At 38.1% G+C, this 17,335-nt stretch overlaps 1 protein-coding gene across 3 annotated transcripts in view; it reads right to left on the reverse strand.

The window, feature by feature from the left end:
* WDHD1 (WD repeat and HMG-box DNA binding protein 1) overlaps positions 1-11,823 on the reverse strand; it is a 69,874-nt gene extending 58,051 nt beyond the window's left edge. For 2 of the 3 annotated variants that reach the window (XR_013556106.2, XM_078448234.2), the window contains exons 1-3: positions 11,711-11,823; positions 11,400-11,492; positions 1,327-1,438 (exon numbers count right to left, since the gene is read on the reverse strand). Coding sequence is in view for 2 of the 3 variants with exons in the window: in XM_078448234.2 (XP_078304360.2) it covers positions 1,327-1,438; positions 11,400-11,476 (189 nt within the window). In the remaining variant the exon portion in view is untranslated. The remainder of the gene's footprint in view (positions 1-1,326; positions 1,439-11,399; positions 11,493-11,710) is intronic. The other variant, XM_078448233.2, reaches the window with a different exon arrangement.
* Positions 11,824-17,335: the final 5,512 nt, after the last annotated feature.

Here is a 17,335-nt window from a genome sequence, read left to right on the forward strand (position 1 = left end):
CTTTTTCATTTACAAATACTTCTCCAAGTCCTCACTATTGTTGGAATTAGCAATATTTTTCATCCTTGCCAATCTAATGGAAAAAAAAAAATTCCAGTTGTTTAATTTGTACTTCTTTGCTTATTAGTGAGATTTAACTTGTATCTAATGTATGTTAGTCTTTTATATTTTTCCTTCTGGGAATATATTTTCTCTTATATGTGACCATTTAAAAAAGAATATCTAATATCTAAAGACCATCTCATTCAAGGCTGCCTGGGTGGCTCAGTCAGTTAAGCATCACATCTGACTTTGGCTCAGGTCACAATCTCACGGTTCATGAGTTTGAGTCCCACGTCAGGCTCTGTGCTGACAGTTCAGAGCCTGGAGCCTGCCTCAGATTCTGTCTCTCCTCTCTCTCTGCCCCTCCCATTTGCACTGTTTCTCTCTCTTTAAATAAACATTAAAAAAATAATAAAATAAAGACCATCTCATTAATTTACTTTAATGAGCCTGAGTTTGAAAATATGTATTTCTGTGAAAAGATTTTTTTCTACCCAAATACAATACACTCAACTTAAAATTCATCACAAATTAAAAGTTTAGTGGTTTTTAAATATTTAGATTGCCAAGTCCTTCTGAAAAACGTGTCTCCATTCTCCAAATGACCTACATCTCATTTCCAGACTTACCTTACATAAAACATCAGAAACATGAAACACGTAAATATCTTGAAAAGCTAGAATATTCTTCTTTTCTAGTGTGATTCTTCAAGTTATCTAAATTAGTGAACTAAAAACCTGAAAATGCCATGGAGTTTTCTCTCAAAGAGAAAAGGGAACATTTAAATCTCAAAAGAAAACATATAATTTCTTGCATATATTTTAACTGGTTTACCATTAACACATTAATCATCTTTAATAAAACATCCAGATTTAAAAATTTTTTAAATATTTATTTATTTTTGAAAAGAGAGAAAGCAAGTGGGGGAGAAGCAGAGAGAGGGAGACACAGAATCTGAAGCAGGCTCCAGGCTCTGAGCTATCAGCACAGAGCCCAATGTGGAGTTCAAACTCACAAACGTTGATATCATGACCTATGCTGAAGTCAGGTGATTAATGGACTGAGCCACGCAGGCACCCTAAACCATTCAGATTTTAAAGCCATTCAGATTTAGGTCTTACCTGTAAAAATTTATGGCATTATACATATTTGAATATTACTATTTCATAAGAGAAACAAAAAATACCTCTACATTCAAAACTTCAACAAAAATATTCTTCACCCTTGCATAAAAATCACACAGCAGTATCATTTCTCATTGTTAGCTGTAACTGTTTTCAATACCTTCAAAGCACATGAATATGCCTTTTCTCCAACGTTAATAGATTTAGGATCATCATCATCCAAATCTTCCCAAATCCTCACATCACCATCACTTCCACAAGTCACAATACAACTGTGGAGGAAACACAGTCATTAAAAGGTCACCCAGTTTCAGCCTTATTAATTTTTTTAGAATACTACTTTATCTTTTTTTCCAATAAAATCAAGGTGTTAATCAATGTTTTCTTATTTTACATACCTAAACTTCAATAACGATGACTGCTAATCTCCTATTCTATAAAATGAAAGGTGAATTTAATGTTCCCTACAGTTCCTCCCTGGCATAAAATTCTTTGTAATAATGTAAGAAAGATGAGTGTGTAATCTAACAACAGGGACTAGGTCAACCTTGCTCACCATTGTGCCCCTGGCACAAAGCAATCTCTGACAAATAGAAGCCTTGATAAATGTTTGTAAAATGAGTAAGTGGACGGATACAAGAACTCAATTATCCAAAGCTGATTATTCAAATGGCTATAACTCTCAAATCTTGTTTTAAACCTCTTGTTTCCTGGTGCTTTATTCATTTGGTATGTGTCCTATCTGTAGGTGTCGTGACACATACAAAAGGAAACAAAACACAAAAATAACATGGTCAATGGCAAAGAGAAGCCATATAAAGAACTATAGAGGTTCAGAAGAAAAGGATTAATTCCCACCTGGAAAATCAGAGGGATTCAAAAGAAAGAAGACACTGGGAAGTCAAAGGGCAAGTAGAATTAGATATGCTGAGATTGGTGAAAAGAGCAGCTCCAAACAGAGGAAACCACATGAACAAAAACACGATGTTAGTAAAGAATGGGGAGTTTACTTAGCAGACAGTACAGGAAATTGAGAAAAAAAAAAAATGTAGATTGGGGGTCATCCTATTCACAATGATCTTAATGCCAGAGTAAGGAGCTTGGACTCCCTTTATAGGAAGTAAATAGGAGGACCATTAGTCTGTTTGCCCAGGACTTTCCTGATTTATGCATCCTGCTAGTTTGTAATCTGTCCTCGATTTTTCACTTTAAAACATATCAGTATCAGCACACCTGGCTGACTCAGAAGAGCATGTGACTCTTGATCTCGGGGCTGAGCATTAGAGCCCCATGTTGGGTGTAGAGATTACCAAGGAAATGTATAAACTTTAAAAAATAAATAAAATGTAATATCTTAAAAAATATATATTAGTATTACATGCATCCAAATTTGTTGGGTGGGTTTGACAGACCTCTTCTTTGCACTTCCAGCTTCTGCCATGGTCTTGTTTAGTAGTGTAACATGTACAACGAACAGAGTTCTCACTTTATCACACAGGTAAATCTGAAAGGCAACCAGTGACAACCCATCTCCCCATTCCAATCCTTTCTTGATGCAACATAATACCATCCTTCACAGACAACAGGTGTTAACAGTTGGTTCACTTTGATTAAAACCAAAGTAAAAACAGGAGGCCCTAGAGAGAACGATTTCTTTCAGTCTTCAATGGTGATGGGATAAGTATTTCATATTGCTGCCCCTACTATTTGGTGCAACCAGCTAGCCAGCAAAGGAGATGTAGAAAGTTGCAGGTGCCACTTGGTGGTACCATTAGAATATTAGAGTGAAATGTGGTGGAATTAATGAGAAATATATGCAAAAAATAGCTCAACAGTCCCCTGAAGAACTTTTAGAGTAGTCTGAATATTCTTCTGACACTGTTTTTGTCACTTACTATAGGAATAAAACATTCATTTTATTATTGATTATGCCTTTTAATAAAACACCTTTCAGTAGCAACAAACTAAAAAAAAAAAAGATATCAAGTACACGTTTAACAAAATATTAAACACTAAATTTCTGCTTCTCAAGAAGCTGATAATGAAAATGTTAACATGAACAAAATGTTAGTGGACATTTGCTACAGGGGCTGTTGTGATAATACCAAACACAGGAAAGACAGAAGACACAGAACTCCTGAAGAAACTTGAGCATCTACTTTGTAAGCTAGTAGTTATCTTGAAACTTCCTGAAAACCATGTTTCTGCAGCTGCAGAAAGTGAGTTGGCATCTTGTCAGGCATGACTTTTCATAATAATTCAGTACTGTCCAGTAGAACTTTCTGAGAGGATGGAAATTGTTTGGCTCGTGAGCAATTAAAACGTGGTTTCAAATGTGGCTAGTGTGACTTGAGGAGCTGAATGTTAAATTTAGTTAACTTTAATTAATTCAAATCTAAATAGCCACATGTGGCTAGGCTATTGTACTGAACAGCTCAGCACTAGAACAAACAACAGTGGTTCTAAATTAATTTTGTTCATTTTTCATTTTAAGTTTTCTAGTGCAAGTAGGAAGTAAAGTTATAGCTGTTAATATGCAGTCACCATTAGTAAGAGAACTTTTCGGCGCGCCTGGGTGGCTCAGTTGGTTAAGCGTCCAACTTCAGCTCAGGTCATGATCTCGCGGTCCGTGAGTTCGAGCCCCGCGTCGGGCCCCGTGCTGACAGCTCGGAGCCTGGAGCCTGCTTCAGATTCTGTGTCTCCCTCTCTCTCTGCCCCTCCCCCGCTCATGCTCTGTCTCTCACTCTCAAAAATGAATAAATGTTAAAAAAAAAAAACTTTTTTTTTTTAAAGAACTTTTCAAACAGTTAAATGATACTGGTTTTATTACAATGTCATTACAACGTTTAAATAGAAAATCAGTCAGATTGATTCCAATAATGGTTTAGTTTTCTCTCCAGTTCACAGAAACAAAGTAAAGCTTCTGAAAGTTTATTCTGTGGAAGTAAAACATCTAACATTATTGGGAATTCTAACATCATTTGCAAAGTTTAATGCTAAAGATAAAATTCTTAATTTTCACAGTAATACCCATTTTGGTAGAGCACAGCACTGTGGTAAAAACAATGCACTTACTAAATTAAGAAATCTATGAAACACAAATGTACTTGGAATTGAAACTATAATTCATAACCAAATGAACTATAAAAATGTATGAATCAAAACAGAAGCCACAGTAGTTGGGTTTTGAGATAATTTAGTTTATACCTACAATGACTGAACAAAATTTTCAAAACAAACTGATATTAGATACACGAAAATACTTCAGCATTGCATGAGATGGTTTCTCTCCTGCCCATCAATTAGATTTTTAAAATATATGAGTCTTTGAAGCGTGACTTTATAAAACCTAAGTGTCCTATAATGATGGTGTTATTATCATCATCATCACCACCACCACCACCACTATTGGAAACACGTTCCCTAAGTCTTAGTTGCATTTTGTTCAAAATCAGTTAACGATCTTTAAGCATTCAACTCAAGCCTTTGAAGCTTTTGGTGAAAGGCAGTTAATGAAAACAAAGCTTATGGACAGGAAGACACTAAAATTTATCCCTACAAAAGCAAATTAAGAATTGAACAGGGGCGCCTGGGTGGCGCAGTCGGTTAAGCGTCCGACTTCAGCCAGGTCACGATCTCACGGTCTGTGAGTTCGAGCCCCGCGTCAGGCTCTGGGCTGATGGCTCGGAGCCTGGAGCCTGTTTCCGATTCTGTGTCTCCCTCTCTCTCTGCCCCTCCCCCGTTCATGCTCTGTCTCTCTCTGTCCCAAAAATAAATAAAAAACGTTGAAAAAAAAAAAATTAAAAAAAAAAAAAAAAAAAAAAAAGAATTGAACAACTTGTACATTAAAAGCTGAAAGAGTGAATGATATTTTGAAATTCTCTCATTGTACTCTGGAATATCTTGACTTGTAAGAAGAATCTTCTGAGGGAACCCCTCTTTTTAACTACATAAATTTATATTCTGTACCAAAATAAAATGAAACTCAAAATTTGTGAAACATTCAAAAAAACCAGAAAACTTACTTGATGAATTAAAGAAAAAAAAAAAATACATATATAAAATATAAAAAAATAAAAAGTAAAAAATATTGAAGAACTTACTATCGAAAAAGGGCACTCTGAATGAAGGTAAAAAGACAGAACCCATAAAAATACTGAAAGTAAAAGATTTACCCATTTCAATTAAAATAGATTTTTAAAAATTGAAGACTCTTCCAGTTAGTAGGATTTTCTCAGAGCTTACCAGGTATGTGAGAACCTAAAGAAAGTTATTTTCTTATACTGAAAAATATTATGACCCTAGGGCACTTGGGTGGCTGAGCCAGTTAAACGTCTGGCTCTTGATTTCAGCTCAGGTCATGATCTCACAGTTCATGGGATGGAGCTTGCTTGGGATTCTCTCTTTCTGCCCCTGTGCTGGGGGTCTCTCTCAAAAACAAATAAATAAGCATAAAAAAAAAAAAGAAGAAAAAATACTATGGTCTTAAAAAAAGAGTTAACGCCTTTCGCTTCAAGGTCTCAGCATAAATGCAATTCTGAGGATGACTGCAGCCAATTTTATAAGAAAAATAAAAATAAAAATAAGACTATATTGAAAAAAATATATTTTTCAGAAAAATGCCATGTTAGAGACAGGCTAAAAGAACTGACTAAAGTAGATGAGTATGTACCAAGAATATTCTACTTATGTAAATGTTTATATGTTTAATATTTAGAAAATCAATGTAAATTTTTTAAATGTTTTAATATCATAAATGTGTCTTTAGGAAAAATATTTTAAAACAGGTTTTTGTGTTGTTGTTTTATTTTAGAGACAGAGAGAGAGAGAGAGAGCACGTGAGTGAGCATGAAAGCAAGGGAGAGGGGCAGTGGGAGAGGGAGAGAGGCAGAGGGAGAGAGGCAGAGGGAGAGAGGCAGTGGGAGAGAGAGGGAGAGAGAGAGGGAGAGAGAGGGAGAGAGAGACAGAGAGAGGGAGAGGGAGGGAGGGAGGGAGGGAGAGAGAGAGAGAGAGAGAGAGAGAGAGAGAGAGAGAGAGAGAGAACCTCAGACAGGCTCCATGCTCAGCACAGAGCCTAACTGGGAGCTTAATCTCACAACCGGGAGATCATGACCTGAGCCGAAATCAGGAAATCAGATGCTTAACCAACTGAGCCACCTAGGTGCCCAAAACACTTTTTGAACAGAAATGTTATAGCTCTATCAAAACAGAATAATTTGCTAATCAATAAATAATTTTAAAAATTATAATTTTAATTCTTTTGAAATCCTTCTCCCCATTCCCAAAGGTGTCCCGGTTTAGATGATAAGAAAACCACTGTAAGTTTCTGAGTATAAGGACTAATTATATCAGGCCTTTATCCTCTTTGTGACATAACTACAAGAAGCCAATGATTACCAAGGCATTTCTCACCATCATTCTCCATCCTCACTGAGCAATGTTCTTTTCCTAATCTGACCACCTCTCCCAAACCCTTCCATTGTGCCTCATGAAATTCATGGTTAGGCACCAGACTATCCTCAGCTTTTTTCCTGAACACTTCTTCTGAGAACACAGATTCCTCTTCAATCCTCTTAAAAGGTGGCTGATTTCTGGGGTGCCTGGGAGGCTCAGTCAGTTAAGTGTCCAACTTCAGCTCAGGTCATGATCTTGCAGTTTGTGAGTTCAAGCTCCACGTCAGGCTCTGTGCTGACAGCTCAGAGCCTGGAGCTTGCTTCAGATTCTGTGTCTGCCCCTCCCATGCTCATGCTCTCTCTCTCTCTCTCAATAATAAATAAACGTTAAAAGAAATTCTTAAAGGTGGTTGATTTCTCTTCTACATTCCTTTGGGGCCTGTCAGTGGGCCTTCGTTCCATTTCATTACCACTTCCATTCTATTGCTACACCCCACTCTCTTTAAAAAAAGGGGGGGGGGGGGCGCAAAAAACTGCTATGAGACCACCTACAAATTCCTAAAGAGAAATCTCCCATATTCCCTAAGGATTTTTAGCACAAGGTTGTCATTCCCTAACAACACTATGCCTTTTAAAAAAAATGTTTATTTGTGAATTTTGAGAGAGAGAGAGAGAGAGAGAGAGAATGAGCAGGGGAGGGGTAGAGAGAGAGAGAGAGAGAGAGAGAGAGAGAGAGAGAAAATCCCAAGCAAGCTCCACACTAGCAGCTCAGAGCCTGACTCGGGGCTCTATCTCCTAACTGTGAGATCATGACCTGAGAGCCGGATGCTTAACCCACTGAGCCACCCAGGTGCTCTGAACAACACTATTCCTATCATAATTCTTAGTATTTGTAATATCCATATACACGAAGCCTTCTTATACTAAGTCTTGTCCTTCACTTCATCTCAGACTCCCATTGTCATAGAGTAGATTTTGTCTTTACCAATATTGCAAATTCTTCATAATTTCAATTTCAATCATCCTAATCACTTATCTTTTTACCTTATACCCTTAATATCCTAACTTCAACCATTTTTTACTTCTATTATGATCTACAATCTATTGAAACTAACTTCTCACTATCTCTCACTCCCTCACAAATTCTCACATCCCTCCTAATCTGGCTTAGATTCCACAACCTGTTCTTAAAATCACTTCTTTGCATCATCCTCAAACCCCCTCCCTTCAACATACTTACCTGACAGAACCCCAACCCTGGTTAAATCCAACTCTATGCCCATTGATAAGTAACATTTGCAGCTAAACGTGGCTAGCAAAAAACACATAACTAGGTTGTCTGATCTCACTTTAAATTCATGATCACTAACCTAAAGTAGACCGTTAGTGTTGCCCACTATTCCAACTAACTATATTTCCCTAGGTCCTTCTTTTCTTTTTAAAAATTTTTTTTTTATTTTACATTTATTTATTTTTGAGAAACAGAGTGAGACAAAGCGTGAGTGGGGGAGGGGCAGAAAGAGAAGGAGACACAGAATCTGAAGCAGGCTCCAGGCTCTGAACAAGCGGTCAGCACAGAGCCCGATGCGGGGCTCGAACCCACGAACCGTGAGATCATGACCTGAGCCGAAGTCAGACGCTCAACTGACTGAGCCACCCAGGCGCCCCGAGGTCCTTCTTTTCTAATCATCTATCTCATATCTACTCCTCTTTCTTCAAACCTCCACAGCCTCCCCACTCTCAGCTAAAAACTTTGCTTCCTATTTTACTCAGAAAACTGAAGCAGTCTGTAGAAATTAGCCTCATATTCTCACTATCCCTCCTAGGTGCTCCTTCCCTCCACTTGTGAATTTGACCACGTTCCTACCTTTGGCCACTTTCTCTCCCTTGTGCACTATATTGTAACCCCTCTTACCTACTCAAGGCCATCACTCCTGCAATTCTCCCTCTTCCTACCATAACAACAACTTATCCCTCCCTGGGATATGGATCATCTCCATTCATACATATACTGCATCTCTCACTTTAAAACAAAAACCTTCCCAGGGTGCCTGGGTGGCTCAGTCAGTTAAGCGGCCGACTTCAGCTCAGGTCATAATCTCGCAGTCCGTGAGTTCGAGCCCCGCGTCAGGCTCTGTGCTGACAGCTCAGAGCCTGGAGCCTCCTTCCAATTCTGTATCTCCCTCTCTCTCTGCCCCTCCCCTGCTTGCTCTCTCTCTCTTTCTCTCTCAAAAATAATAAACATTAAAACAAAAACCTTTCCTGACCTCACATCCCTATCCAACTACCCTTACTCTTTGAGTGCCATCCTCGCTAACTCTAATTCCTCCCTTTCCAGTTTTATGAATACACTGCAACAAGGTTTTCATTCTCACCACTCCATAACAAAAGCTAGATCACCCATATTACCAAATCTAATGGTAAATTCTCAGTCCTCAACTTGACCCACCAGCAGCATTTGACATCGTTTATTATTTCCTCCTCCTTAAAATGCTTACTTTATTTGGCTTCTAGACATCATTCTTGTCTCTTGGTTTTCTACTTTTCTAGCCAGCCCGTCTTAAGTCTCCTTAGCTGGGTCTTCCTTCTTTAATTGGATCTCTAAATATTTTGGAGTGTCTGAGGGCTTAGCCCTTAAACTTTTTTTCTCAACTACATTTACTCCCTCTCTAGGTGATTTCACCCAAGTTCAATGCATTAAATATCTATTTATTAACTTCCACATCTAGATTTCCAGTCAAGACCTCAATCCTTAACTCCAGGAGACATCAGCAAAAGATACAGATTTCTATTTCTAGCTCACATTTCTTAGCTTTAGACCCATTTATCTAACTGTCTACACCTCTAGTTGAATATCTCAAAGAAATATTCCAAATGTTCAAATGTAAACTCATAATCTCCACTCTTCTTCTACCTCTGAAATAAGCTCCTCTCCAAACATTTCAGATATCTGTGAATGGCACCGTCATCTCCCCAAATGTAACACCCGGAGACATAGATGTGATCCCAGACATCTCCATCTCCTTCATCATTAATGTCTGATCTATCCTGTTGATTCTACCTTTTAAATATTTCCTGAATGCATTCTCCTTTTTCCATGTCATGTCTTCCCTAGTCCAAGCTTCCATCACACTCCACAAGACTAATACAGGTACCTCCTCAGTCTTTCTGCATCCACTTCTACTTTTCCACTTCATCTTCCACCTAACTTCTCAAAAACAAGAGTCTGGGGATGCCTGGGTGGCTCAGTCGGTTAAGTGTCCGACTTCAGCTCAGGTCAGGATCTCACAGTTCATGAGTTCAAACCCCGCGTGGGGCTCTATGCTGACAGCTCAGAGCCTGGAGCCTGCCTAGGGTTCTGTGTCTCCCTCTCTCTGCCCCTCCCCTGCTCGCATTCTGTCTCTCTCTCTCTCTCTCTCAAAAATAAACATTAAAAAAAAAAAGTCTGATCACATCTCTCTGCTTCAAGTTTTTAATACCTTCCTATGGCTTTTATTTTTTTTTTATTTTTTTTTTTTTAAATTTTTTTTTTTTCAACGTTTTTTATTTATTTTTGGGACAGAGAGAGACAGAGCATGAACGGGGGAGGGGCAGAGAGAGAGGGAGACACAGAATCGGAAACAGGCTCCAGGCTCCGAGCCATCAGCCCAGAGCCTGACGCGGGGCTCGAACTCACGGACCGCGAGATCGTGACCTGGCTGAAGTCGGACGCTCAACCGACTGCGCCACCCAGGCGCCCCTTCCTATGGCTTTTAAAATGAAAACAAGATTCTTTAATAAAGCCCAGAAGGTCTTGGATAGGATGCCCATTGCTTACCATCACAGATTTCATCTCTCATCAACCTCTGCATCACACTCTACATTTTGGCATCACTAGCTTTCTTTCTGTCCTTTGAGCATACCATGGTCCCTACCCCACTGGAATTTTTCAGGGTTCCCTCTGCCTGGAATGCCAACACCACCACCCCACTGCCACCCCTCATCTCTTTATACTCCCTAACACCTACTCAATCTTCAGATCTCATCTCAAGAAACACTTCTTCTGAGAAACCTTCCCCACCTCCCAAACTGTATCAACGTTCCTTCATATATGCTTATCATTATACCTATCATTTAATATTGCTAAGTATAATTCTAAACGTACATTCACTGCTGTGATTAATCTGTGCAGAATGTCGGTCAATCTAAAAAGACTCTAAGGTCAATGAAGAGACTGTTGTTTGTAATACTGTATCTCTAACCTCCACCAGAGTTGACACGCAAATATTTTTTCAATAAATCAATCAATATAGGAGTGACAGTGGAAGTCACGAAACTGGATAGTACTGCAGAGTAATGAGATTTAGAAAGATAAAAAAGAGACCAGAATAACCCTGGGAAAAGATCACAATCAATTAAGCAAAGGAAGTAAGCTGGGGGGAAAAAAGTCAAAAGTTATTAACAGTAAAAAAGGAAATAGTATCACAAAAGCCAAGGAAAGACACAACACCAAAACGACAGAAAGGGCCACTGAATTTGAGAAAGAGGCAGCTAGCCATCTGACAAAATAATCACGTGGGATGCAGAGGACAAGTGAACAAAAGATAAATATGGGAGAAAGCTCACATCTTTCCAACTCCTCTGGAAGTAAGATTTTACACTCGTTAACTTTTTAGACATACTAAAACTACAAGGACGGCCCGAATCGAACAATAAACCTAAGGAAAATACATGTGCCATTTTAGACTTCAGTCTTTTTTCTGTCTGGTTGCGTCATTTTAGGCTGCTTATCTGACGCATAACAATAAATTTTGTAATATTTACACCTCAAACGTTCTTTTCGTTTCTCAAAGTACCTTACCTCCCCAAATCATCAAAACAGACATCTGTGTGTCCCTCGGTATGTCCAAATCTCATCGGCTTCTGGGTGGCAGGCATCTTTCCTTCTACCCACCTAAAAATGTTTTATCAAAACTAGTATTAGTTTAAAGGGGAGGAAAAGCCGGTGGCTGAAGAAGCAGCAGGGAAGTTAGTCTCCCGGTGGTCCCCTTTCCCCCACCCGAGTGGCACAAACAAGACAGAGCAGAGCGTCTGCCAGACAATTAGCCGGGAAGGGGACACGTTTCCCTTCGGTGCGCTGTAAGGACACTGGCAGCGCAAGGGGGTACTCACCGAGAGAACCGAGCTACGCCCGTGAGGAAAAGCGTGGAACAAACGCCCGCGCCGGGCCGCTTCCCGCGCTCTGGCGTGCTCGCTACCACTGCGCCTGCGCCGGCCCGCCCGACCGCCCACGCCCGGCGCAGAGCAAGAGCGAAGTCGCCGGGTGGTGGCGTCAGCTACGCGCCGCCTGCAAAGGAAAAAGCCGGTTGCTGCGGGAGTGAGGAAGAAAGGGAGGGTGCCGAACACGGAAGTGATGGCAGCGCCTTGGGAGCAGGTGGAGGCGGTGACCGCATCCTCTGAGACCAGAACCCAGCGCCGAGGGGTGTCAGCTTGCAGAAAGGCATCCGCCTTATAGGACCTACTGGAGGTGCAGGAGTGACTGGGCCTGCCTTCACCTTAGCGAGTACCCAGAGTGATGGCGATGGTGATGGCGGCAGTTACTCGGACAGCCCCAGTTAAGCTGCGCTCTGAGAGGTGAGTGGGGGAAGGGTGGTTGCTGCCTGGCCTTGTCGATTGGGGTCTGCTACCGCTTTCCAGGCTCTCCTAACATGCAACCATATCAGAGTTCCTGAACTTGTCCAGCCCCTCCGTGGGGCCCTGCTAAAGAATGAGGTATTTGAGCATCTTCTCCCCAGGAGAGCAAGACTCTTCCCAAACCTTTCATCTTGGCATCCTTTGCGCCCTCACCTTGTCGTTTCTATGGAGATAAAGAAGGGAAGACTTTAATCTTAGTTCTCAGTCTCTGGAGGTATGGCACTCTTTACATATATATATATATATATATATATATATATATATATATATATCCCAGAAGAAGAAAGTAACTTGGGTTTCCCCGTTTAGACCCGACCTGAAGTTCACTGGAGTACTTAGATCTAAAAGAAGAGCCAGAACTAAAATATATTGTTGAATACTTCGCTCCTTGCAGTCTGCGCGAAGGTCTTGGCCATTAAGTTTATGGTTTAGATTGTGTCCCCATGTTGATGGACCAGTCTCTGTTGAATACCTTCACAGTTGCATATTTTTGTGGTACCCACCTTGTAGTCTCCATCGGACACTAGTTTATGACATAAATGAGACTTTTTTTGTTATAGAGATTTCCCCATTGTTTTTTAATCTAGTCCCATTGTGAAAAGTTGCACAGTTACACAAACCGTGCTATTGTTCTTAAGGTCTTGGCATTGTGTGAAGAGTTGTTTTGAGTACTAGCGCTCCCAGTAGGCTTCCTAGATACTTAAGTTTGGTATATGAATGAAGAGGAAGAATGATGAGCCGAAAATGAGCTTGGGATTTATGGGAAAATAGCCAACCTATTGTTGATTTCCCACAACAGCCAAAGATACCTGAGATGATTCTTTCTGAGTGACTTAATTTTATTTGGATATCATTCGTTAGTTTTAACATAGACTGATTTGTAATTTTTTTATCCAAGTGAATATAACTGGATAAACTATGGGATTAAAGATGAACTCTGATAATATTTGTCTCTATACTGAGTATATCATGATGAGATTTCAAGGTAGTAATATTCAGACCTCAGCCTAAGAAGAATCTATAAATTGGACCAACAGTTATAGGTATAAAATGACCTAACTATGATATCTATAACACCATGTAACTTTAAACTCTGAATGGTGTCTGTACTTCTCTCCCTTCACTCTGTCTTAGCAACCAGACCCTGTGATTCATAGGTTAAAGAAAAATTTCCTTTACAAATTTCACATGTTTGACAAGAACTTGGGCCTTAGAGTTGAACAACTGTAGGTTTTAATTTTCACTCTGTCAGTTACTCATTGTATGACCTTGAATATGCTTTTCTTTTTCTGAATGTCATATTCCTCATCTCTAAAATGGAGACATTACTTCCATTGATTGTTATAGTATATAGGAGATACTCATGGATGTATAAAACTAATTGTTACTAATGTCTGGTGTGATTAACAGGGTGCTTGGGTGGGTACTTAATGTTTTTATTCAAATTGGAATTTATTTTTGTTTAAATCATTAAGCAAAAATTTTAAAATAGTTTTCAAACATTAAAAGATGTATTCTTACTTTTGCGAGTATAATATTTTCACAAGTCCCATTTCTCGTTCAAAAGCCTGCAAATTTTAATGTCAATGAGTTCATGGTCTTGTTGATGGAAACTGACATTCAAACAACATGTATTAGACAGTGTAGTAATGAAATGCATGTAACTTAAATGTTTGCAAAATTGTTTGGTTATTTAGGATAACATAGCTTTTTAAAAAAATCCATCGTAGCTGTCACTGATCTGGCTGTCAAAATTTTCCAAATGGATTTATTTATCATTCATAGTACGTGTCTCACAGGAGTGGGCAGCTGAATGAACTCACTGAAAATGATCCCAAGGTCGCAGTTTCAATGCAATGAAGATTAGCTTTGCTCTGTTGCGACCACTTTTAGGACCCTTAGGTTCACAAATACTGTTCTCAAGGGCAATAGGGTGAGAGAACACAAATATATATTATCATTCTGCTGATGGTGATGAGTGTCATCTATATCATATACTCGGAGAGACTCAGTTTATCTGAGAAGTATATCAGTATTACCTTATGGAAGGAGTTTAAAAAATGCCTTTTCAATAAAATATGTACTCGATGTAAAAATCACTAATTATGTGAAAGAAGGCTGGAAGAGAAGGTTAAAATAACTGAAGGGAACAGAATATTGAAAAAAATAACAATGAAGACAGTTTAGAAATCTGATTTGTGTATCTCTGAAGGTGTCCTGAAACTTACCAGCTATTTAATTTTTGGAGTAAATATTACTTGGCATATGTATAAACTTCCTAAGGTATAAAAGGCAATATAGTAAAAGTCCTATTTCCAGCTATCCAGTTCCTGTGGCTAAAGACAGCCATACTATTTGATTATGTTGTTAACATGGATAGTGGATCCTTACACAGCAAGACAAATATAATCACTCTTTTATTGATGAAGAAACCAAGATTTGGAAAGATTGTGGTTTGTCCAAAGTCATACTCCTACCAAATGTCGGAACTAGAAGTAGAGCACATGTCTTTTTTTTTTTTTTTTAGAGCACAGATCTTTTTCCTTCTGGTTCAAGGTAGTGTACTATACTGCCTCTCCAAATCATAACTTTTGCCATAAAACTTAGAATTTAATAAAACATATCAGGACAATAAAGCATTTTATTTAAATAAATCATCTTCAAAGAATCATCTTATAGTAGTTTGTTAACAACTAGCATAGGTAAAACGTCACCCAGGCTAAAATGTAAGCATATGTAATTATTGTAAAACAGTGGAAAGAATAATTTATAATTAGTTAAAAAAATACCTACCTACTATTTCTGTTGAAATCTATATATTTACTAAGTTAGCTTGCAAGAAACTACAATTTCTTTAATAATTAAAAGTTTGGTTATTTATACCCATAATATTTTTATAAAGAATTTATAAAGTTTTATAACTTTCTAAAAAGACACTGTTTGATATCAGGAATAACATAAAGTGTTTTATGATATTTCAGATGCTGAAGCCTCCTCCATCTCAGATTTTCGAGGTATATTTTTGTGTAGATTTTCTAGCCTTATAGATGGCCTTTGTTTCCTCTTGTTACTTTTTAAAAATTTTGCAACTTTCCAACCTCTCGTTTTTAGAAATTAACTTCTACGTGAAAAGTTCTGAATAATAATAGAAGGTAGCAAATATGTATTTTCATTAAGCTCAATGCTATGCTATTTTCATATGCCTTAATCCTGGCAGTAAAAACAGGAGACAGCTTGCGTTATCCAGATTTTACAATGTGAAAACTGAAGCTAAATTAGATTTTAAAAATCAGGTGACATAACTAGTAAGTGACAAATTTTGAATTTTAGCCCATGTTTGATGATTTAGACCCTTATGCTATTTCATCTGCACCATGCTTCACTTTTTTTTTAAGTTTAATTATTCATTTTGAGAGAACGAGAGAGAGAGAGAGAGAGAGTGACTGCAAGCGTGTGCACCAGCAGAGGATGGGCAGAGAGAGAGGGAAAGAGAGAGAATCCCAAGCAGGCTCCACACTTGTCAATGCAAAGCCCGATGTGGGGCTCAAACTCAAAAACGATGAAATCATGACTGGAGCCAAACTCACCAGTCGGACTCCTAATCAGCTGAGCCACCCAGGCACCCCACCATACTTTATTTTTAAATATAGTGTAGTGAAAAAGTGCAGATTATTAATTTTTTATAGATCTTTAAAACATTAAAATTTTCTTTTTAAATTTCTTTCATAGGAAAAAAGATTGCAAGGAAATAAGCCAAAATGTCTAAACTGATTGTCTTTAGGTAATTGAATTATAGTTTTTTCCTCCTTTTTAAACTTGTCTGAATGTTCCATATATTTTATACTGAGCATATATTGTTTTTATAATTTAAAAATTACAAATTGGAAAGAAAAAATACATCCGTTCAATCTAGTTTATTCCCTAAAGAGTTGCAATCCTCTATCTTAAAGGTTCTGGTTTCTGAGATTCTTTTAAGGTCCTTCCACTTTTAAAAGTCTAGGTACTGCCAGCTTAGTTTTCTGCTCTCTTTACTCACCTTCTTCAGTGACAGGTTCCCAGACATTTCTTTTTGGCTCAGGGAATGTACAATCATTTAAATATTAGACCAAGTTAATGTTTCCCCTAAAATGTGCTCTAGAAGGATTTCTGTAAGCCAAGTATTGGAAACTAGGGCTTAACCAGGCTTCTTAACTGAAGGACCTCTCAGAACCTTTACGAAATATGCAACGTGATCTTTCAGAGGGGAAGCCATTCCTAAACTTGTTTGTCAAAGAAACCCCTATTTCTCTAGAAAGTGTATTAACATCTTTTAGAACTAGTGTCCACAAAAGTAGATTGGGGGACAGTGGCATAAGCAAACTATAATTGGGAAAGTAAATGGAGAGTAGAGAGAAGAGGAGAATGTAGTGGTACTAATCAATAATTCCTTTTGCTTGTTTTGTTTTGTTTTTTAATTGGATTAAGTCTCATGAGCCCTTCCTTGGTAGCGTGAATAAAAGAGACACTAAAAATATTTACTGAAAAATAAACCTGTATTGCTTTTGTAATGAGAAAAAAATGTATTTTAGTTCAGAGATTTTTTCATATGAACAAATTTATTTTTCACATTTTTTTCTTAACATTTCAAGGAATTCATCTGTCATCTACTATCCAGTGTATTCCATTTGTGGGCCCTAAATGTGCCACAGAATCCTCCTTAAGTATCAGACTATGATCAAATGTTAAGGACTATGACCCACAGAATCTAATTCAAATATCACAGACTATGATCAGAATGCTTTCAGGGAGTTTTGGCCACATAATGGCAAGTAAACTTTGGAATCATGAATTTGGTAAGGAAATTCCCAGGTCTGAATTACTACCAGAGTAATAATTTATTTTTAAATTCTTAATGTAGTGCAATAAATAATTCTATTAGGATCAAATTTATTTTAATTTAGTATTCACATGAATTCTGGTCTTAGATATGTATCAGCATGATAGATAAAGTACTTGTTCAATGAATAATTAATATATACAATAATGCTCTGGTATCCAACATTATAGAGAATACAATGAGTTTTCCAGATTGATGAAGTTTAACCTTTTAATTACTGGCTTTTT

Source organism: Panthera onca, chromosome B3 (assembly GCF_046562875.1).
Source record: "Panthera onca isolate mPanOnc1 chromosome B3, mPanOnc1 haplotype 2, whole genome shotgun sequence".
In the NCBI taxonomy this organism is placed as follows: domain Eukaryota; kingdom Metazoa; phylum Chordata; class Mammalia; order Carnivora; family Felidae; genus Panthera; species Panthera onca.